This window comes from Populus alba, chromosome 12, assembly GCF_005239225.2.
Source record: "Populus alba chromosome 12, ASM523922v2, whole genome shotgun sequence".
Lineage (NCBI taxonomy): Eukaryota > Viridiplantae > Streptophyta > Magnoliopsida > Malpighiales > Salicaceae > Populus > Populus alba.
In genome coordinates this window covers 6257563-6280748 of record NC_133295.1, presented here as the reverse complement: position 1 = coordinate 6280748, position 23186 = coordinate 6257563, and the positions used below count along the sequence as shown (strand labels likewise).

The 23186-nt window shown below is 33.5% G+C and overlaps 3 protein-coding genes across 6 annotated transcripts; 2 read left to right on the top strand and 1 right to left on the bottom strand.

Moving 5' to 3' along the window:
* Window positions 1-615: 615 nt before the first annotated feature.
* LOC140954365 (uncharacterized) lies at window positions 616-1617 on the bottom strand. The gene is made up of 2 exons (XM_073403694.1): window positions 1308-1617; window positions 616-1220 (listed from the first exon to the last, which is right to left on the bottom strand). The coding sequence occupies exons 1-2, from the start codon at window positions 1615-1617 to the stop codon at window positions 616-618; spliced, it is 915 nt and encodes a 304-aa protein (XP_073259795.1).
* Window positions 1618-8421: 6804 nt separating this feature from the next.
* LOC118030222 (pumilio homolog 6, chloroplastic) lies at window positions 8422-19361 on the top strand. 4 transcript variants are annotated; one of them, XM_035034237.2, is made up of 11 exons: window positions 8428-8587; window positions 9405-10067; window positions 10748-10898; window positions 10980-12153; window positions 12237-12378; window positions 12475-12582; window positions 15524-15736; window positions 15848-15958; window positions 16458-16652; window positions 17835-18006; window positions 18895-19361. In XM_035034237.2, the coding sequence occupies exons 2-11, from the start codon at window positions 9474-9476 to the stop codon at window positions 18909-18911; spliced, it is 2877 nt and encodes a 958-aa protein (XP_034890128.1). In that variant the 5' UTR covers window positions 8428-8587; window positions 9405-9473; the 3' UTR covers window positions 18912-19361. The 4 variants fall into 4 exon arrangements, with proteins under 4 accessions (XP_034890130.1, XP_034890128.1, XP_034890126.1 ...); XM_035034236.2 differs by adding an exon at window positions 8827-8900 and having other exon boundaries at window positions 8433-8587; window positions 10748-12153; XM_035034235.2 differs by having other exon boundaries at window positions 10748-12153.
* A 1698-nt stretch (window positions 19362-21059) lies between these two features.
* On the top strand, window positions 21060-22665 carry LOC118030233 (spermidine hydroxycinnamoyl transferase). The gene has a single exon (XM_035034254.2). It carries the CDS (start codon window positions 21232-21234, stop codon window positions 22582-22584), a length of 1353 nt encoding a protein of 450 aa, XP_034890145.1. The 5' UTR covers window positions 21060-21231; the 3' UTR covers window positions 22585-22665.
* The last annotated feature ends 521 nt before the right edge of the window (window positions 22666-23186 follow it).

Here is a 23186-nt window from a genome sequence, read left to right as displayed (position 1 = left end):
ACTATAGAGAATTCACTAGGATAAAAAAGAGCAAGACGAATAAGCTTTTCTTTGTTGAAAGTAGAGAAAGAGTCATTTGGGCTTAACACATGCCACACAAAGAAGTAACTCCATACTCGTCTCGGTAAAACGATCATCCAATTTAGTAAGTTGTATGTCAATGATATTGTTAAACAATTCATAACGAAAATGATGTAAGTTTGTAATCCCTTGAGATTTTCGCCTTGAAAGCCCACGAAGCTTGTGCTCATCATCCATGTTTAGAATATCAATATCATGTTTGATGCAAAAAGATGACACTTCTTCTAGTAAAGATTCCCAATCATTCTCTCTCATTAATTTGAATCATTCCTTTGATGTTTTCAATAAACTCATAGCATTTTCTATGTCTTGATCTTTTCTTTGTAATGCTTGTGATAACTCATTAGTAACTGCTAGTATCCTTCTCAAACAATGAAGCATGAACACAAAATTAAATGATTCCATAATACCTGTTAAAACAATTGCTTCCGTTCTCTGTTCTGAGTTCATCCCATCCTCCCTTATACTCTCAAGCACATCAAGAACTGATGAAAACATTGCAAGTAAACGAATAATTGTAATATAGTGGGAGCCCTAACGAGTATCACCATACCTTCTAAGAGAAGTTTCTTGATTCAAGCCTCGTCCACTAGAAATTTCCTTATTTTCAAGTCCTTCAATAATTCTAGCATATTGTTTTTCTCTAATCACCTCCATCCTTTTACATGATGCTCCAACTATGTTTATAATGCTAGAAATAAAATTAAAGACATCTCCAACTTCATTATGCTTCTTTGTAATAGCCACAAGAGTCAATTGAAGTCTATGAACAAAACAATGTACATAATATGCACTTGGATTGTTATTTAGAATAAGTGCTTTCAAGCCATTGAATTCACCTCGCATGTTACTAGATCCATCATATACTTGACCACACAATCTTGATATACTTAGCCCATGTTTAGAAAACAAAGCTTCAATAGCTGCCTTGAGTGAACTAACAGTTGTATCTGACACATGTTGAATGCCAAGAAAACGTTCAATTATATGTCCATTGTTGTCTACATATCGTATAACAACTGCCATTTGTTCCTTGATTGATATGTCACGTGACTCATCAATTAAAATTGAAAATAATAACTCACCTAGATCTTTGATAATCACATTTGTAATCTCCTCTGCAGCAGCTTGAGTAATGTCTTTTTGAATATTTGGAGAAGTCAATTTGTTATGTTTAGGAGCTTCACTGAAAGTAACTCTTTTAATAGTATTATGGAATCATTCACATTCATCATGGCCACGAATTGGAAGTCCTTGGTGCAACAAAAAACAAGCACACTCTATTGAAGCATTCAATCGAGTTCGATAATCACTTTGACTCTTTACTGTCTGCTTAGACAACAAAGACATGATACTTTGTTTTTCATTCATCAAATTCTCACATTTTATCCGAGCTGCATTGTGACTACTATTAAACTTTCCAATATGAAGATCAAATCTTTCCCTTTTTTTTCCAATTTGAAAACCCATCACCCACAAACGAATCAACACCCCCTTTTGACTTGAAGAGGTAACAATACAAGCAAAAGGCAACATCTTTGGCTATACTGTACTCTAACCATGTTGGGTATGCATCAAACCAAGCCGGATTAAAGCGTCGTAGTGTTGATATATTCCCAAATTATTTTTGAGGAAAATCATAGTGTGAAGGTTGACAAGGACCTTTTTGTAGATAAGCTCTTCGGATTGCATCCCTATCATTTATATGGTACTCATAAATTGGTCTTCTTAAGCCAGGGTCAACAAGAAGAGTGTCGGGATTGATTTCAATATGACTTTTCTTTGAACTTGATTGAGTTACGTGACTTGAAGCTTTGATTGACTCCTCATCCTCAAGGGATTTACGCTTGAAATACTTGTCCAGTGACATGTTAATTTAATATGAATCTGCTTGATTTTTTATCATCATTAGTGTCTACATAATAATTAACACAAGTACACAATAATTCACTATTAAACAAAAGTCAATTGAGTTACACAATAATTCTAAATCTTCCATATGAAATTAATAGCAAAATACATGTCAATTTATCAAAATCAAAACCTATTTCAATTCATATCTAAATGCATATAATAAGTATGTTGATTAAATTATACTTAATTATTTCTAGACATTTAATTAAGGAACAATGCTTAGTGTATGTGTAAGAGGAACAATACTTGAAAAACATGCTTTCTACTTGATATTTTACTTACAAATAAATCATGTAAAAATATTAAATTTCAATAAACTACTCTATCAATGCCAGAGATGTCAAGAATAGTGGTTCTGCATGAATATTAATTTATTTTTTTATAATAAGAAAAGAAACATTTAATTGATTAAATTACTAGATTTAAACATTTATGGAGAACATATTCATAACAAAACCCATAAATTATCATAAACCCTAATATTTTTAATAACTAATTATAAAAGAATAAAACTAAAATTAGACAATAAAATAAATAGAAAAGATGAAGAAAATTTACCTAAAGTATAAAGCAAAAGGCATAAAAGCTTAATTGATGATAAATTTGTATATAGGAGACTAGGAGAGGTAGGAACGGCTGCTAAAAAAAAAAAAACCCTATAGGGGAAGATAAATAAACAAAAGGAAAACCCTACAGGGGAAGATAAATAAACAAAAGGTGTAAATTGTAATTATACACACACACACACACACACACACTTTCTGTACCTGTAACAATAACAATAACTATTGTATAACTGTAACAACTTTCCTTACTTAGGTTGTAGCAATAATTCATTAAAAAAAAAAAAACAAAGCGGGCAATTGCCCCCTTTTGACCCACTGTGGCTCCGCCACTGCCTCGACACACCAGACCTGATCCAACAACCATTGTAACCCTTGAGTGTTCTCAGTGTTTGTTCGTCGATCTTTGTCCATATAAAGTTTAACAGAGGGGAAAGGAACAGAGCTGTTAGCTCGAGCAAGGAAAGTTTTTTGTTACAAGGAAAAAAGTGTCAGTGAGATGAGAGCAATGAGTGAAAAGCAGATGTGAATTGCTTTTCCTAAACCGAGGTTGAACCTCAATTTTTAAGAGCCTGTTTGGCTCTGCGTTCCAACCTGCATTTCATCAAATTTTAATTTTTTTTTTGCTAAAATTAAGTGCGGTTTGTACCTTTTGGATTGTTTTGATGTGCTGATGTCAAAAATGATTTTTAAAAAATAAAAAAACATCATTGGCATGTATTTCAGCACGAAAAGCTATTTGAAAAGCAACCGCTACCACACTGCCAAACACACTCTAAGTGGGGCCCATGTTAAATAAAAGTGTGGTTTGAGATTACCAAACACCTCAATTTTGCTTTTATTGTCAACCACAACTGCAGCCGCAATCGCAATGCCAAACGGGCACATAACTAGTCATGGTGGTCGGTGATTGCGTGTTGCCGCACGTGAGTTTATGAAACAAATATATTTGATAGTGTTATAATTACAAATCAGTGCTAGATAAGTAATAAAAACTGAAGATGTGATGGAGCCAATATTCTATGACGGAAAAAAATTGTGTTGATGATAAAAAATTTAGAGACTAAATAAAATGATTTGTAGCAATCCAAAGTATTTTGTGAGGAAAAATACAGTGTTTTCCCCACATAATTTTGCTTTTTGCTACATGATTTAGCTTTTATGTTAATAAAAAAAAATTATAAAGCTAAATTCTCTATCAGCTCAATATTAAAAAAAAAAAATCGACAAAGACAATTCTAGAAAAAAAATAAAAAGAAATCCCATGAGAGGAAACACTATAGAAATTCATAGTGTTTTGTGATGAAAACTACAGTGCTTTCCCTAGTAAAATCGATAAATATAATTTTAGAAAAAAACATAACAAAAAAGACTATATAGGAAAACATTGTAGCAATTCATAGTGTTTTGTGAGAAAAGGTACAATGCTTTCTTTACATGATTTAGCCTTATTGTAATTGTAATTTTCAACCAATCCAATATTTTAAAAAAAATCAACAAAAATAATTTTGAAAAAAAAAACATAATAATAATAATAATAATAATAATAATAATAATAATAATAATAATAATAATAATAAAAACCATGTGGGGGAATACTGCATCAATCCACATTGTTTTAAAGAAAAAAAAATTACAAAATTAAATTCTCAACCAAATCAATATTAAAAAAATAAAATCAACAAAGAGAATTTAAAAAAAAAATCATAAAAAAAAACATAGTAAAAAAATCATATTAGAAACACTATAGCAATCCACAATGATTTAGCATTACTTGTAATTGTAATTCTCAACCAACTCAATATTAAAAAAATAAAATCAACAAAGATAATTTTAAAAAAATCATAACAAAAAAAAAATCATGTGGGAAGACATTGTAACAATCCATAGTGTTTTGTGAGGAAAACTACAGTACTTTCCCCACATGATTTATCTTTATTGTAATTGTAATTTTTGACCAATTAGATATTAAAAAATTAAAATAAAAAAATATAATTTTGCAAAAATTCATAACAAAAAAAACTATGTGAGGAAACAATATAGCAATCCACAACGTTTTAAAAGAAAAAAAATTACAAATCTAAATTCTAACCAACTCAACATTAAAATAATAAGATCAACTAAGATAATTTTGAAAAGGATCATAACAAAAAAAAAACATAAAAATAGGAAAAAAAAAACCATGTGAGGAAACACTATAGCAATCCACAGTGTTTTATAAAGAAAACTACAGTGCTTTCCCTACGTGATTTAGCCTTACTTATAATTGTAATTCTTAAATAGCTCAATATTAAAAAAAAAATAACAAAGAAAATTTTATAAAAAAAAATATAAAAAAAACAACAAAAAACACCATGTGGGGAACACACTGTAGCAATCCATAGTAATTTGTGAGGAAAGCTACAATGTTTTCCCCAACATATTATAATTTTAATTCTCAATCAATTTAATATTAAAAAATAAAATTGACAAATATAATTTTGAAAAAAATCATTAAAAAACAAAAAACAAAACCATGTGGGGAAACATTGTAGTAATCCATAATGTTTTAAAGAAAAAAAATTACAAAGCTAAATTCTCAACTAACTCAATATTAAAAAAAATAAAATTGACAAATACAATTTTGAAAAAAAATCATAAAAAAAACCATGTGAGCAAACATTATAGCAATCCACAATATTTTGTGAGAAAAGCTATAACTGTAATTCTCGACTAACTCAATATTAAAAAACTAAAATCGACAAACAATTTTGAAAAAATCATAATAAAAAACTATGTGGAAAAACACTGTAGCAATTCATAGTGTTTTATAAGAAAAGCTACAACTATAATTCTCAACTATCTTAATATTTTAAAAAAATAAAATCGACAAACAATTTTGAAAAAAATCATAATAAAAAATTATGTGGGGGAAACACTGTAGCAATTCAAAGTGTTTTAAAGAAAAAAAATTACAAATTTAAATTCTTAACTAACTCAATATTAAAAAAAAATAAAATCAATAAATAATTTTAGGAAAAAAATCAAAAAATGAAAAAAAAAGAAAAATAATTGGGAAAAGTAAAAAAAGAAAAGAAAAGAAAAAGGAAAGCACTATAGCAATCTACAGTAACATGTGAGGAAAGCTACAATGCTTTCCCCACTTGTTTTAGTTATATTGTAATAGGTTTAGGTTTTTTTTGTATTGTTTGCTCTTTTATGTTTTCTTGTAGTGTCTCCTTCCCTTTTTGTATGCATTAGGATCTTGTATTTATAATACAAGAGTCCTATAACATATGGAAAGCCAACAAAATTTATGTTCTTTTTTAAAGTTAATGCAACAAGCCTTATTTCATTGCCTACATATAGGTTTATTTTGCTTTTATTCAATAAATTAAACATACTTGACATAGAAGTTTCAATAAGTTTTTTTATCCTTCATAGTTGCAAGATAATCTTTATAGTTTTTAATATAATGGCTTTCTTTGCCACAATGATGAAAAGTTTCATTGTCATTCTTGATGCCTTAAGTAGGCTTTTATGCTTGAATTGCAAAACCTACTCAACATTTAACTAATGGTTTATAACAAAGCTCAATTGATCTAATTTCTTAAAATATCAAATCATGCTCAAAACATGGGTGTTCATCAAGGAACCCTCTATCACCTTACAGTGGAACACTTCCATAAAGGTCTTATATCTTTTTAGTTCCACTAGTTGCATTAAACAACTTTTTGAGATATATAATTATGATATGAGAATTCATTTTGTTTTTGAAATTCAAGTGACAAGCTTGGTAACATCACACATTTAGTTTGCTTATCGTCATTAATATGATGTGGATAATTTAGTTCTTTTCTTCATTGTCGGTGTCCTTATTAAGGACAAAAGAAATTTGATTTTCAAGAACATATAACTTTCTTTCTAGTTTGAGAACAATTCTCATATTTTGATACTAGTCCAATAAGTTTGGTTCCATCAATTTATTAGCATCAAATATGTTATATAAGGATATATTTATTTTTACTCATGGTAATCTATCAACTTATTAATTTAAAAATAACGAGTATTGGTTTTATAAATAAATATTTATAATCAAATTTAAATAAGGTCTTTAATCATAATTTGATCACCCATTATTTTCTTACAAATTAATAACCCTCATTATTAATTTGAGAAATCTCTCTTAGATCTCTTAGTGGACTAGAATTTTATTTAATTTATATGACCTTCAGTAACTCAACAAATCAAATTAAATTAAATTAAATTAAATAAATAAACATACATTACAATTATACATAAACATACACATCTATTATGCCATACTAATTGGATGATTATGAATATATCTGAACTAATTCCCTTGAGTCATCAAAGAGAATTAGATGGTCAAAACTTAAATAACTATTGTAAATCTTCATACATCTTTTGCAATCAATATGGTTGTATCCCTTTTTTTGTTGTTATTTCTTTGTTTTAGATTGCAAAATAGATTTTCCTATCAAAATTCCTACATTGATAAATTATATAACATTTACATAATTGTATATGAAACCTCGAGTTATATTTGAGGAGAATTAGATGAGGAAACAATTTTATAACCTATAAGAAAAATAGAGAAAATGCAGAACATGCATGCTTTATTTAATATTACAATCATTCAACCATAAAAACACAATCATATTGGTCTTTAAATATCCATAACCATTTATCATGCATATCAACATATTAATATGCATAATTAAATACATTGCATGCTTCGATTCTAATTATTAGTTTTATGTGTAATTTTAAAATAATATTTAAATCACTTAGAAATATTAATTCAAATCCAATTTGATAATTTTTCAAACATAATAATTTTTTTTCATACAAATTCTATTTGAAAAACAATTTTCAATATTTAATAAGAAAACCAATTATATTAATATTACAAATTATAATTGAAAGATTAATTTGAAAACAAACAAAACTTTTATAAAAAGGATCAAGAAAAAAAATTAAAATGCCAAAAACATAAAAAGCCAAGGTGTTCCTCTATATAAGAGAGAGAGAGAGAGAGATAGAATTACTAGCATTAAACTATCCATCAGCCTCTATCACAAGTCACATAGGAAGGAAGAGGAGAAGATAACACTTTTAACGACATGACAAAAAAAAAATAGATTTAGCCATCGAGAGGTGCTCACACTTTTTATAGCTGTACGCACTACTTAAAAAATATAGGTGTCTCTTACACGTTGATGCGTGAGGTAAACAAGCCAATATTTTTTTGATTAAAAAATTCAAAATACCCTTCATGATTATGGAATTAACAAAGAAGCCCATGTAAAAAGACAAAAACACCTTTAAACACATGCCTCAATTTTTTTTTATTCTAAGAGAAAAAAAGAACTTTTTACTGTTTTGTTAAAAAGGAAAAGATAGAAACACTCATGTTCACAACTCTAATATTTTTGACTTTAAAGTGAATATGAAAAATATTAAAAAGGTGAAAATACCTCCTGACAATGTTATGTTTTAATGACCAATTAACAATTAAAAAAATCAAATTACCGTATAAAACAAAGCACCTCAATTTTTCTTCTAATGACAAAAGCAAAATTTAACTTTAACAATAAATATTTTTTATGTGCTTTCCACGTTACTTTTGCTACGCTCTCTGTTGATGTGCTGGTGTGGATGAACGGGGTAACAAAGTCATTGCGAAGTCGTACACGTGTCAAATGTCCCACTCTTTATGATGTTCGTACGGTATTCTTTGGCCAATTCTTGTTTTGTCCTTACTTTGTCTTTGCAATAAAAAAACCCAGACCGAATTTTAGCAAAAACCTCAACCGGCATTTGTTCCTTCCCTCTTTATTGCATCATCACATCACTTTTGTTATTATTATTTTTTTTTTGCAAAAATATCCCCTCAGCTAAATCCAAATTTATCATTTTATAGCTGCTCTCTCCTAGCTCACAGCTCTTTCCTTCGCTCTAGAAAGAAAAAGAAACAATCTATTCTAGGGTTTTAAACAGTGAATCTTTCCTTCTTAATTTGATAGGTAAGAGTATCTATACCGTTTCATTTAGGGTTCTTGACGAGTAAAGTTATTGTCTTTACTATATGGGGTAGTTACTATTATTCCTTTTATTGTTTGACCATTTTTTTTTTTGTGAATTTTAGAGGAATAACTTTCCTGGATACTCGTGTTTCGTTGTTTATTTTCTATACTTTCTGTTTTCTTGAATTGGGTTCTAGTCATTTTATTTGTTTATTTTCTTTGAATTTGTGGGGTGTAAGCGACTCTGTTTTTATGCAAAATGGCTGCTGTTTTGGACAACAAGGGGTTGTTCTAGTGCCAGTTTAGAGAGAAGGTACTGTCCTAATATCTTTTTGTTTTGTTGATGAGGAAAGCAAGAGAATTGAAAAGTCTGGAACTTTTTTTTTTTCTCCTGAATTCCAAATAGTTAGGAACTCGATTCAACCGGGTTAGAGTGAAGTGCTTGGTTCTGCCGTTTGGAAGTCTTCTTTTATCTTATTTATTTAGCTTTTTTTTTAGCAACCAACTAGAGAGTCTTAATGTTGTGAATTCTTTTGCTGATTCTTTCTGTGTGTTTTCATAGCCATATGCATGGTGAACGACTTCTAATTGAACCTAAACCCCTCACAATGACAGAAGGGAAACTCTTTGGGATGTTGAATTAAGAATTCCCAACGAACCAACATGACAATTTCTCTCAATGCACTTGTGGTTTTATGCAATTCTACAATTTTCTTTACAATCTAGCATTTATGCGTCTCCGAATAGCGGAGTCACATCTTTAGCTTGATTTTTCCTTATTACTCATGACCATGGTAAATTGATGCATCTTTTTCAGGGGACTATGTGAGATATCCTGTCACTCCTTAATTGGGAAAGAGCACCATAATAATAATAGTTTAGCAATATGGCAACGGAAAGTCCACTTAGAATGCCCTCGCACAAGGAGCCAGCAACCTTTGCACCACCAACTCCTAATATGGCAGTGGAGGAGTTGGGATTTCCTAGAAAGGGTCAAAGATTCTATGGAAGTGGGAGAGACACAGTCCCTAATCGAAGTGGAAGTGCACCCCCAAATATGGAAGGCTCCTTTTTGGCCATAAACAACCTCATTTTCCACCAAAATTCCAACCTTAATCCTAGGTTGGGGCGTTCAAATGATGCTCTTCAAGAGTTTGACTCAGAGAAGCAGTCATATGTATCTTATTATGGTACTGGTGCCAACCCAAACACCTCACCCATCCCAACGGAGAATCAACTTGCAGAACACCATGCTGTTAAGTTTGGTACTAATTGGGGATTGACTCCAATAGATGACAGCAGTAACAGTTCCTTGCATTTGTCGCAAGGAGTACTTTCTACACACAAGGAAGAGTTGGAGGATGATCACTCACCCAAGCAGCCTGTGGAAAGTTTAGTCAACACAACAAATGGGTTTTGGTCTGGTGAGGCTGCTGCTTCATTGGCAGGCCAATCCAAAAGCTTGGTTGATTTAATTCAGGTAGATATTTTCATTTCTAGGAATTGCTCTTTGATTTGACAGTTAATTACTGTGCTTGGATACCTCTTTATATAATTTACTTTCCTGTTGGGTTGACACTTAATTTCCCTGCCTTTCAGATAGCTTTCCCTTGATAATTGTTAGCTACATTACTCTGATGCAAATGGAAGAGTTGTTAGTTGTAGCATGTAAATTCCATAACTGACTGAAGTTTGTCATTACTAGCTTCTAGTCGTGTTCCATTTGAATTTCGTCTGTGTTGGAGTTTGTCTGCAACAACATGTTCTTCATTAGTTAGGCACCACTCATGCTTGGATATATTTAATATGTAATAGTGACTTCATTGTTAACCTCAAATTTTGGCTTCATGTTTCTTTCTTTTGTATTTTTGTTGATTAAGTTAATCATGGATGTACCACACTATAGTTCAGAGATGTTTTGGTTTGTAAATTTAACTGTAAATTTCATTTGTTCCAACAAAACAACAGTAAACATAGCAATCCTAATTCTATAAGGTTGAACTAAAATAAAAATTGACCATCATTTAATGTAATTTATATGCTCAGTATGCTGCTTATTGGCTTAACATTAGCATGAAAAAAAGGAGATTGATTCTTTTATCTTTGTTCCTTTTGAATTACATTATTATGCACGTGTTATTTATTGATTCACATTTACAGGAGGATTTCCCTCGCACTCCATCTCCTGTATATAACCAGTCTCGCTCCTTAAGCTCTGGAATGACAGATGAACCAGCTGATCATGATATTGTTTCTAGTTCCTTGCCTGACCCCACTGTTAGCACATCCAATGCTGTTCCATCAATTCTAGGTACAAAAACTGTGGGGCTACCTTTGAATGCTGATCCCCTAGTTGCTCCTGTTTCAAGCTCATTGTCTCGTAATCGTACAGGAACCATACAACCCAAACCACCTCGTAGCAAAGGATTTTTAAATACAGCAGACGTCAACGTTATTGAACCTGGAATGAAGGATCTTAATATATCTAGCCTTCAGAATCCCAAGGAGCAAACAAATCAAGAGCAGTGGCAACACAGCTACCAAAGCCATGTGCAGCAACACCAAGTCCACCAACAGCCGAACAATTTATTTCAAGTTCAAAGTGCCAAGTCTCAAATAGGTCATCAGGGAGTAAATTCTGCATACATTGATGTGGACGAAGCTCTCCATGGCCCATCAAAGTTCTCAGCAGAGGTGCAGCCGGTATTGCAGTCATCTGGGTTCACACCTCCTCTTTATGCAACAGCTGGCTACATGACTTCACCAAATCCATTTTACCCAAATCTACAGGCTCCAGGATTATGTGCTCCACAATATGGCACAGGGGGTTATGCTCTGAATTCAAATGTTATTCCTCCGTATGTTGCTGGATACCCCCCTCATGGTACAGTTCCAATGGTTTTTGATGGCTCTGTTAGTCAAAACTTTAATGCCGGAATGTCTGGGGCTTCAAGCGGGGGAGGCATTGCCCACGGAGCTGATGTGCAACACTATAACAAGTTCTTTGGGCAGCTTGGGTATGCAGTTCAACCTTCATTTACTGATCCTGTATATATGCAATACTATCAACAGCCTTATGGACTGGCATATAATGCATCTAGTCAATTTGATCCATTGGCATCTGGAGGTGGTGTTATTGGGAGACAAAACAATGCTCCTGACTCAAAGAAAGGATCTGAGGTTGCTGCTGGCTTGGAGGATCAGAAATTGCTTCATCAGAGAGGTGGAGCAAGTAATCTGAATCAAGGTAGAGGGCAGATGATGAATCTTCCCTATTTTGGAAATTCTCCAAACATGGGTATATTGCAGTACCCCACATCACCACTTGCTAGCCCTGTTTTTCCAGGATCCCCAGTGGGGGGAACTGGTAATTCTGGAGGGAGAAATGAATTGAGGTTCTCACCAGGCAGTGGAAGATATGCGGCTGTACATTCTGGATGGCGAGGTCAAAGAGGATCAGAGAGTTTTAATGACCCTAAAATATATAATTTTCTTGAGGAGTTGAAATCTGGCAAAGGCCGCAGATTTGAGTTGTCTGATATTTTAGGGAACATTATTGAATTTAGGCAAGTCCTTACTGAGTTTACTTTCATTGTTTTTGTTTCTTTTATATTGAAAAGTTGAATGATGAAGACTTTTTAAACTTCAGTGCTGATCAACATGGTAGCCGATTTATTCAGCAGAAGTTAGAGAATTGCAATGCTGAAGAGAAGGCATCTGTATTTAAAGAAGTTCTTCCTTATGCTTCCAAATTAATGACTGATGTTTTTGGCAACTATGTTATTCAGAAAGTGAGTGCTTAAAAAATGCAATTTTTTGGTGCTATGCTCACCACTTGCTGACAATGCTGATTGTCTTGGTTTCATTTTCTTTTTGTATACTTGCAGTTTTTTGAGTATGGAAGCACTGAGCAGAGGAAGGAACTTGCTATTCAGCTTACTGGTCAGATTTTACATCTAAGTTTGCAGATGTATGGCTGTCGGGTAATCCAAAAGGTATGTGTGATTCTTGTGGGACATTGTTATCATGTATTCCACACAACCATTTAGTAGCTTCTGATTTTCTGTCTGTGATTGACTGCTTGCATGCAAAGAAAACAAATGCATAATGATTCGGTATAACATATGCATAATGATTCTGTATACAAGGTGTGGGAATAGCTATAGGATGTTTCATTGTGTCTTGCACTGACTTTTGTTTACTCAAATGTGGCTAAAAGAATGCTCCAAGTGCGCCTTAGGGACTAGAAACTTGCCCCCATGATGAAAACAATTTTTATGTGCTAGCCAAAGCCCTTCACCTAGGTGTGGCTCTAGAGGCACTCTTCTTTGTGTCTAGATGAAGATGCCTCTCTACTTAACTAATTATTTGTTTTTTTGAGGATGTATTTCTTACTAGTTTATCAATTATTTTTTTAAGGTGGTCACCAGGCATATTTAACCATATCGGTATGATTAATAATGTTTTGCAAATTATTGGATAGGATTAAAAAACTTACATTGTTGATGTAGAATTTTGATTCACAACCTTTCCGCAGTGGCACAATGCTCAACCATTTGAGGTGATAGATAGGCTACATAGATCATTTATCATTCATTTCTGCATTTTTTTTTTACTTATACTATCAATTTTTTTTCTGATCCGCTTACTATAAAAAATCATAAATTTACAATAAAGGCAGTGCCTTATTTTGCTTTGGTGCACTCCTCACTGAGCACCTTGCATCTAGGCTCTATTCTCTAATAGCCTTTAGCGCTTTAGTGTGCCTTAGCACTGCTTTACACAATGGAAATACCATTTACTCATGTTTCTTTTGGGCAAATTCTCTGGTTACAAGTAAGAATTGCTTTGGGATATCACTGGAGTATATACCTTTTGTAAATTTTGTTAATCATGTGAGCTTCTTAGGGGTTTGTGTAACATCATAAAGTTAGGCATGGTTGAGATTCATATACTTGTGGAGCTGTGGTAGAATGTTTCTTCCAGCAAATTTGTGGTTATTTCTATTGCCATCTGATGTAGATTGCTTTCAAATTCCAGTACTTTGCTGGTTATTTTCATTGGCATGGAAATGTACCAGTCAATGAAAGATACCTGGGATTTCTGATTGCAAATGTTGTCACTAGGCTTTTTTTTGCTGGAACTTTTTTCCATATCTCTCCTAAGTGTAATAATGGCTTATATAGAGCAACTTTTGGAAAGTTTTTGGGTCTAAACCTCTGTCCATGATATTTATGTAGTCTTGTATTTTCATTCATTTAGATTAAGGTGCATTTGATCATGTTGTTTTTCATACTGGTTGCCTACTTGATGTTCCCCTTATGTGTACTATTGAATGTATGAAAGTATAAAAAGAAAGGTAAAAGAAGGGAAATTTGAATCCTGAATGGATTCTTGCTGATGTGACCAATTTCGGGATTCTTGCTGATGTGACCAATTTCAGGATTCTTGCTGATGTGACCAATTTCATAAAGTTAGGTTGTGGTCCTTGTGGATATTCTGATGGTTCTATTTGTCATCTGAGCGGGCCTGAGAGAGAAACCTACCAGAAATTGAGATGTTCAGGAATTTGGTTAAATCATAAAGATGGATACAGCTTCAATGAAGCCTGAGCTATTTCTTTGTATACTCAATATAGTTATATGAGTTAACTTGTGTGACAAGTATGATTGCTTGTTTTTATCGTGTTCCTAAAATTCCACAACACTTTGGTTGAGCTGGGTTTTAAACTGTTTTGTGTTTTAGGTAGATAATTTTGTATTCAATTAGTTGCAAGATTATAATGATTGTCAGATTTGCATTAGCCCCATTATTGAATTTCTGCCTATTCAAAATAACAACTATTAGTTTGGCCATTTTTTCTTATAATCAGATTATTTTTATGTCTTGATCTTGAGTTAAGGGAGACCATCCTGTCTTCCATTTCTCTTCATCCCTACAATAGGCAGCCTATTGAAGGCTGTCCTGGGCCTCCTGGCAGTTTCCTCAGATGGGGTTGCCTACCCTCATTGAGTTCAGCACCCTGAAATGTGTGATTATGATTCACATTTTTTTAGATTGGGTAACTATCTCTATATAAGCTACCTTTCCCAGTTCATCAGCCAACAAGAATCCCCATTGATCAAGGAGAAGCCCAGTGCCAGCATTCTTTGGTGGCCATGATTGTGTAGACACTTGCATACAGGCTGCCAGTACTTAGTAAGAATAGGAATGCCAAGCTTCTCATTGGTGTTAGGTGCTCCATCAATACTGATCCCACATCAACTCTGGCATTAAGCCATTTTTATTGTCAGGTGCAGGAATCAAGAGGGTTCGTTATGCATGCTCTCTGACGCTAATCACAAGATGCTAGCCTTTACATTTCTGAAAGATAGAGAAAATGGATGGGCTTTAGGAAATTAAAAGGAATCGTTTAATTTAAGACACAGTTTTTCAATTCATTTTATGTACATTGTGTGAATTTATGGACCATTAGGTCTTATCTCACCACTGGTCCATGATGCAGCTGCGGCACAAAAATGAGCCTCCTGTGGTTCTGGTCCTTGCCACAAAATTCCAAGTGTTGGTGAAAATCTTAAAAGAGTTGTGGATCAATCTGAGTATCTGACTAAATGGATATCTTATCTGAACCAGCAACCAAGCTAAAGAAACCCAATTTTGCCTGATCCAATTGGGAAAGGAGCGAGTTTTCAGCAATTTAGGGTTTTTTTTTTGATGTGCAGTCATCATGCAGAAAAGTAAATATTTTTAACATGTCCAATGTCTGCCGTGGAAGCCTTGATTGAATAATGCTTTTTTTTTTTTTGGTTTCTTTAACAGATGTCCGGATGAAATTTGATGTTAGATATTTAATTAATTGCTTCCTATTCAGAATATAAACCTTCTCCTCTTTGTTATGTTGGAATCGCATTGATTTTGATCCTATGATGCTCTTAGGCACTTGATGTGATTGAACTTGATCAAAAAGCACAGCTTGTTCGTGAATTGGATGGACATGTTATGAAGTGTGTACGTGATCAGAATGGTAATCATGTCATACAGAAGTGCATTGAGAGTGTTCCAGCAGAAAAAATTGGATTTATAATCTCTGCCTTCCGTGGTGAAGTTGCAACACTTTCCATGCATCCTTATGGTTGCCGTGTCATACAGGTATGTTAGACTTGACTGGTGTGTTGGAAGCTCACCTGCTCTCTTTTCCTCTCCCGCCTATGGTTGTCTATCAGAACATTATTGAACATTGATACATTTGGTTTATTGTAGAGAGTTCTAGAGCGTTGTGCGGATGAGCTGCAATGTCAGTTCATAGTGGATGAGATCTTGGACTCTGTATGCATTCTTGCGCAAGACCAGTATGGAAATTATGTTACTCAGGTCAGTGCATCTTTTGTGCTGTATCACCTTGGAATTTATAGCAAGCAATTCATTCTTTCTAAAAATCTTCTTTATATTTGGGGTGGGTTTGGTATAGGGTGAAATGGTTTGATAGTGTTGATATAGTGACAATTAATTTTGTTTGGTAAATTTTGGGGGATGGGAATTGTTATTGGGGAAAGGGGATTAATATTTATGTTTGGGGGAGGAAGAATAAGAAATCTTTAGATACTTGAACTCCCAATGTACAATTCCTGAAAGATAGATCTGCGTCAAGTTAGAGTGTTACAGTGTAGCACTATGACTTGGATGCAGATCTATTATCCAATTGCAACATGGAATTAAGCTTAAACCTTCCTCCTATTCTGTATTCAATGTGAATTCATGTTTTAGTTACTGTGTTAATGGTGAATTCCATGAAAGTTGCCAAGTTATCCAATGGGACTTTAATTTCATGTTTCAATTGCCGTATTAATAATGATGCGTGTATTCATAACAGCATGTATTGGAGAGGGGAAAACCTCATGAAAGATGCCAAATTATTAGCAAATTGTCGGGGCATATTGTTACACTCAGCCAGCATAAGTTTGCGTCCAATGTTGTTGAGAAATGTTTGGAGTATGGTGGTACCACTGAGCGGGAAATAATAATTCAGGAGATTCTTGGACAAAATGAAGGAAACGATAATCTATTGGTGAGTCTAGTGAAACTATTTTTATTTAGTTTTAAAATCCTTCAGCATATCAACCTTTCTAACAGGTAGCTTAGTTGCTCTGCTGAGGTCACCGTGAATAATTAAAATCAGAATTTATGGAATTTCTCTAAACTCATTGACAGAAAGCATATTAGCTGCTACTTTTTATCACCAACACATTTTGCCAACATTCTCACTGCCTTCAGCTTCTAAATACTATACATGGTGTATGTTCTTGTGTGTACCATTTTAAATAATTTTTTTCTTATATTGTAAACAAATTGAACTGTGTCTTTGATTGGCATCGTAGGTGAAGGGAAAGCAATGCACTTACTAGACTTAAAGTTAATAAACTAACATGCATTTCTCCATTTTTCCAACAGCATTTAAATCATGCTTATAATGTCCAGAAGCTATTTTTTATGCTTAGGTATCAGTATGAGTTGCACAACTCCTTTGTTATGGTATCAAACTTTGAAGCATTTGAGTGAATTTGTTATATTTAGACTATTATGGCATTCCATTTTCCTTCATAAACTTTCAAGGCTTCGAAGGATGAAAATCTTAGCATGTTGAGGATTTCTCTATTGTTCATTTTTTGTTTGATATACAACAGTGTTCTATTAATAACTGCAAAAGAAATATGAACTTGCATCTTAACTCTTTATCTCATATGAGAATCAAAATCAACAATGAGCTCGAAATTGTCATTTCATTAGTGTGCCAGAGTCCAAAGTATATCTTAAATCTTTTTATCTCATATGAGAATCAAAATCAACAATGAGCTCCAAATTGTCATTTCATTAGTGTGCCAGAGTCCAAGATTTACTCTAATCATCACTGATAGTTATTTGCAATCACACATGTTTTCTTTACTCCTTTAGCAGTTTACACGATAATTTTCCAGATTTTCTCAAATTTTCTCACTCTCAGAGCGCGTGCTCATATATCGAGAATCTCTAATCATCACGATAAATTTTCTCACTCTCAAATCTTAATTGTAGGCACAAATGGGTCTGTTTCTTGTTATAATGTTTCCCTTGCGTGCTTGCCAATACCTTCATTCTCTAGTTCAATTTCACTTTGAAGTTTGAAATTCTGCATTTCCTTATGGGATTGTATTATGTAATTAGTTTTTGAAAGAGTTCTAAATGTGTCATTTTTCCCTGTTGCTATGTTTAGATAATGATGAAGGACCAATATGCAAATTATGTGGTCCAGAAGATTCTTGACACTTGTACTGATATCCAGCGGGCAATGTTGCTTAATCGCATAAGAACACATGTGCATGCTCTGAAGAAATATACTTATGGGAAGCACATTGTTGCTAGGTTTGAACAGCAATTTGGAGAAGGTATAAGCTTTTTAGTTTCACTAATTCTACATGTATTTGAAATTTTGTATTGCTTCACTATCTATTGCAAGTTGGACATCAGGAGACCCCTTTAGAGTAGCTTGACTGCAGTTTTCATTTGATCACAGCTTCTTCCAGCTCCCAATGTCTAGTTAACTATTATTTGTTGGGAAAATAAAAAATGGACAAATGAATTCTTCCTTGAAGATTTATTTGAAGAGATATTGAGTTCATAATTTGGAAGAGATGTCACTTGAATAGCAGGTCTGAAAATACAATAACTTTTGTAGGAAACTCAGGTATTTTTAATTCCATGAAAAAGCAATAAATGTGATTGGAAATCTTATGTCCCTGTGCCAGAAGATCCCATCATTCCCAAAATGAAGTATGGTGCAAATCTATTACGACACAGTCATCTTTCCATGTAAAAAACTACTCAAAAGTCCCCTCTGGGAATTCATTTCCCTGGAATGACTAAGTGGGAGAATCTCAACTCGAACTTCCCATAATGTCTTCATATTTGCTTTATGAGTTACAATATCAAGCTTGGATGAACACATGATTTCAACTTGTATGGGTGAAACCCTTTCAGTTTGGATATTCTCCTGGTTGAGAGAGAGGGTTAGATATTTTATGACTGGATTGTATAGGATACTATTGGTTTTAAAAAATCTCTTATGATAATTTTCATGTTGGGTTCCTACTTGTTATGTGAATAATGTACTACTGGTTATTGATTCTGGCTGATTCATTGGTAAATGGAACACGAAATTAGCAGTGTCCTTTGATTGTTTGAAAATTTGCTTGTGTAGCCGACCGCAACTAGTTTGGGATTGAGGCTTTGTTGTTGCTCTCACTTTGCCCATTAAACTTATCTTTTTTATGCAGAGGGACAAACATCATGATATGACACAGATGCACTGTCGTGGATAGTCAAGTACTAGTGCAGCTGCAACATGTGACAACCTCACAGCCGATCCCATTCTTCCAACATTTGCAGAAGTAGCATGGGACATGCAACAGCCATATCATGCAAAGCAATCTTGACTTGATCATGTTAAGAATACACGAATGCCTCAGGAAGCTTCCACCATTAGGAACAGGGTTGGAATTGTAAAGTCAGTAAACGTGTGCCATCAAACGGTTTGTATTTATGTTCTGTAGTTCAACAATTTGGACCCAAAGGAAAAGCAGCATCAGTAGGACAACAGTTTAGATTGCAACAGATTCGAAGGGAATGAATTATTTGGAAGGAAAAGCTTCCTGATGGCAAACTCTGTAAAATCGTCTGATGGGTTTGTTTTTGTTTGGTAACTGGCTTTCCTTTATAAAAGTTGGAAAATATTTCAATATCATGTCTCTTTCTTTTCTACTGTGGACAAAGCAATAACTTCGTGATGAATTCCACTCGTAGGAAAAATCTTAGTTTCCCCAGAAAATTAAGATGATCTCAAATGCGTTCATTACAAGCTGGGAGGAACTTGAATTCGTCAGCTCACCTCATTTTGTAAATTTGCTCTTACAAGGGTGACTTGCGATATTTCTGTTGTAGGTACTGTTATAGCATTGTATTTTACTTGGGTTGCAAGAATCTGAATAGGTTTAAATTTCATTTCTTCTATTTTGACTTCATGAACGGGAGTGGCTGTTTTCTGACTGGTAAAAAACATTTTAAATATAAGGGCAGGGGAGAGAATCTCTGAACAAATGAAAGGAGAAGTTTCCCAAGTCCCCAAGCAGACACAAAGATGCATTCTGTCACTTTGAAAAGTTAAGAAGTTCAACCTTTCGCAGTACGTGCTAACAATGTCGCTTCAATACCATGTCTCTTTCTTTTACACCATGTGCAAAGGAAAAGGTAGCGTATATGCTCTAGTTTTTTATATTTTCATAATTCTCTGTGTCTTCATTTCATTCATACTTATGAATTTGTTTTGCTATTTATGTTTTCATATCTGTAATTTGATATTGATAGATTTTGGTTTTTTATTTCTTGAGTCTGTATTTTTTTGGATTGTGCTATTTTTAATTTTTTAATTTTTTGAGTTAGATTCTTAAAGAATTGAAATTTTGAGATTGACAGGTAAAAGGATTGCTAACAAAATTGTCGACAAAATATTTATTGATTTTTATTTTATTTTATTCCCTTTGTAATTATTAACAACACAAATTTCATCGTTAACTCCAATGGTAAATGTAAATGAAAATTACTTATCACTTTGTGTGTGTAGAATAAACTAAAAGAATTGGGTGAAATTAATTGTTCAATTCACTATTTATAAAGACTCATTTCACAATGAATTTTAATGCTCATTTCTATAATGTTTATTATTATTATTATTATTGATTTTGTTTTTGCAATATGATTATTTCAAGTTATATTAGCATGATTTTATGTGTCAAGATATTTTTGTACTTTGCATACTTTTATATATACAAAGTGTTGAAAAATATTTCGATGTTAAATTAAAGATGGATTATGTGAAATAATATTTTAGATTGTAGTTAAATTGGGTTTGATTTAAAATAAATGTTGTGGGTTGGTTTATTTGGCCGAAAAATGAACCAATTTTCAACCCATCAAATATTTTTGTTGCATATTATGATTCCATTTGTCATTTAGTGAACAACTTAGCATACATTTTATACTTACTTGATCCGGTTCAAAAAGGTTAAAAAGACTTATTCGGTAAAAAATAAAGTTTGTATACTAGACAAATATCAACACAAAGTTCATGTACTAATTAATAACTCAATTTTCGATTGGTCAAATGTTTTGGCTACCTGGGTTTCAAGGAAAAAAAATTATTGATTTTTAAATAATTTATCTACAACTATTTTTTCATGCAACTCAATTCACCAACTGACCCTCTTTTCAGGGCCTATTCGCGCACAATCCAAACCTCACATGCATGCCTTTCCTCTCATTTGCTTGAAAAGTTGAAGAATTTGGAAAAAAAATTCATCCATTCCCTGGGAACTGCAAGAGAACAGCATTTATTTGGACTGATAACTTTTTTTTTTTTTTTTAAACAAATTTCTTGAAGGTGTTGATGGACTCTCCTTAGGATCGGACGTTTCGAGGGAACTACTACACTCACGAAAAAATCATTTCAACAAAGTATATATCTTTTCACTCTTGACCATGGCTTTTAAATACAACTTATTGTAGCATTCGCAACTCTCACTCTTATAATAATAATAATAATAATAATAATAATAATAATGGTGGTGGTGACAATCAAAGGCTCTTGTATAGTGAAACCTGCCAAACCAACATGGACCGGCCGCGTTTCCCTTTCTGAGTTGGATCAAATTGGAGCACTAACGCATGTTCCCACAATCTACTTCTACAAACCATCGCCAAACTGGCCAACATCATCCAATGATGTCGTCAATGACCTTAAAGATTCATTGAGAGATGCTTTGGTGCCATTTTATCTGCTAGCAGGCCGTTTACACTGGATAGGCCGTGGCCGCCTCGAGCTTGAGTGCAATGCCATGGGTGTTATGTTCACTGAGGCTGAATCTGAATCCAAGCTTGAAGATCTTGGCGACTTCCTACCGTCTTCAGAGTACAAATACCTAATCCCAAATGTTGACTATACCGTTCCAATACATGACTTGCCTCTATTACTAGTGCAACTCACCAAGTTCCAATGTGGTGGTATTAGCCTAAGTTTAACAATATCTCATGTTGTTGTCGATGGGCAAAGTGCTCTTCACTTTATGTCAGAGTGGGCAAGAATCGCCCGTGGCGAGCCATTAGGCATGGTTCCTTTTCTTGACCGAAAGGTCTTGCGAGCTGGGGATCCTCCGATCGCCTCACAGTTTCATCATGCGGAGTTTGATCTTCCACCATTACTATTGGGGCAGTTGAATAACGCTGAAGAGAGAAAAAAGAAGGCAACTGTAGCCATCTTGAGGCTAACCAAAGTTCAGGTTGAAAATTTAAAGAATGTGGCAAATGAGGAAAGAATCAGTACAGATAGTGGTCGTGGTTATACTAGATATGAGACCTTGTCTGGACATGTTTGGAGGTCTGTTTGTAAGGCTCGCGGACACAGCCCAGAGCAGCCAACTGCTCTAGGTGTTTGTGTTGATTCACGTAAACGGATGCAGTCACCTTTGCCTGATGGTTACTTTGGCAATGCTATTCTTAATGTGGTCGCAGTTAGTCACGCCGGTGAGCTCATGTCAAAGCCCTTGGGACATGCCGCAAGAAAGATAAGGGAAGCAATTGAAACGGTGACAGATGCGTATGTAAGATCTGCCATTGATTTCTTGAAGAATCAACCAAACTTGACAAGGTTTCAAGACATTCACGCACTAGGAGGCACTGAAGGGCCCTTTTACGGGAACCCAAATATCGGGGTGGTTAGCTGGTTAACCCTACCTATTTATGGCCTTGATTTTGGGTGGGGAAAGGAGATTTATATGGGACCAGGAACTCATGATTTTGATGGGGACTCGTTGCTTCTGCCAAGTCCTAATGGAGACGGGTGTGTAATATTAGCAATATCTTTGCAGGTGGCTCATATGGAGGCTTTTAAGAAACACTTCTATGAAGATATATAAAACAATCCAGCTCTAGCGCAAGAAATAATAGCAGTATAACTAGAGATCAAGAAGAAAAAATCAAGAAAGAGAGAATGACTAATGGATATGCTTACTTTATTACTATATTTTGATAAATATTGATAATTTGATGTGTTATTGTATTAATAATTAATGAGATGTTCAAGTTAGGGTTATTGCCTCATTACTAGTGGAACAATTGATTTTATTACTTTATTACGTTGGTATCAAAGCTTTTATTGTTGTTTTCGTACTGATAATGAATTAACAACGAGTGTTTTAATGGTCAGGTATCATGTATGGTAACTCATTGTAAACACCTTCAGATGAAATGTTGCCTCTTGGCATGAGGATTAAATCAAGAAAATTTGTTATTAAACGGATTTGTATGATTTTTTTATTCAAAGTTTATTCAAATGGTAAATGGATGATTTTGTAGACTTGTAACTCTAATATACTTCATTGTTGTTGTTAAATTACAAAAATTTATTTAGTCACCTATTAATTTTTATTTTTATTTCAATTAAATCCATTCACATTGTATTTATTTGGGATTAGACATAACCTTTTTTTTGGGTTGCCTAGATATTAGGATCTTTCAA

Bases quoted from the DNA above. Each gene is read 5' to 3' on its own strand.
- LOC140954365 (XM_073403694.1), bottom strand. From the start codon at position 1,617: ATGTTGCCTTTTGCTTGTATTGTTACCTCTTCAAGTCAAAAGGGGGTG. The intron at 1,221-1,307 runs GTGAATGATTCC...ATATTCAAAAAG, and splicing joins AATTCGTGGCCATGATGAAT to ACATTACTCAAGCTGCTGCA.
- LOC118030222 (XM_035034235.2), top strand. From the start codon at position 9,474: ATGGCAACGGAAAGTCCACTTAGAATGCCCTCGCACAAGGAGCCAGCA. The intron at 10,068-10,747 runs GTAGATATTTTC...TCACATTTACAG, and splicing joins GCTTGGTTGATTTAATTCAG to GAGGATTTCCCTCGCACTCC. The intron at 12,583-15,523 runs GTATGTGTGATT...TGATGCTCTTAG, and splicing joins GCTGTCGGGTAATCCAAAAG to GCACTTGATGTGATTGAACT.
- LOC118030233 (XM_035034254.2), top strand. From the start codon at position 21,232: ATGGTGGTGGTGACAATCAAAGGCTCTTGTATAGTGAAACCTGCCAAA.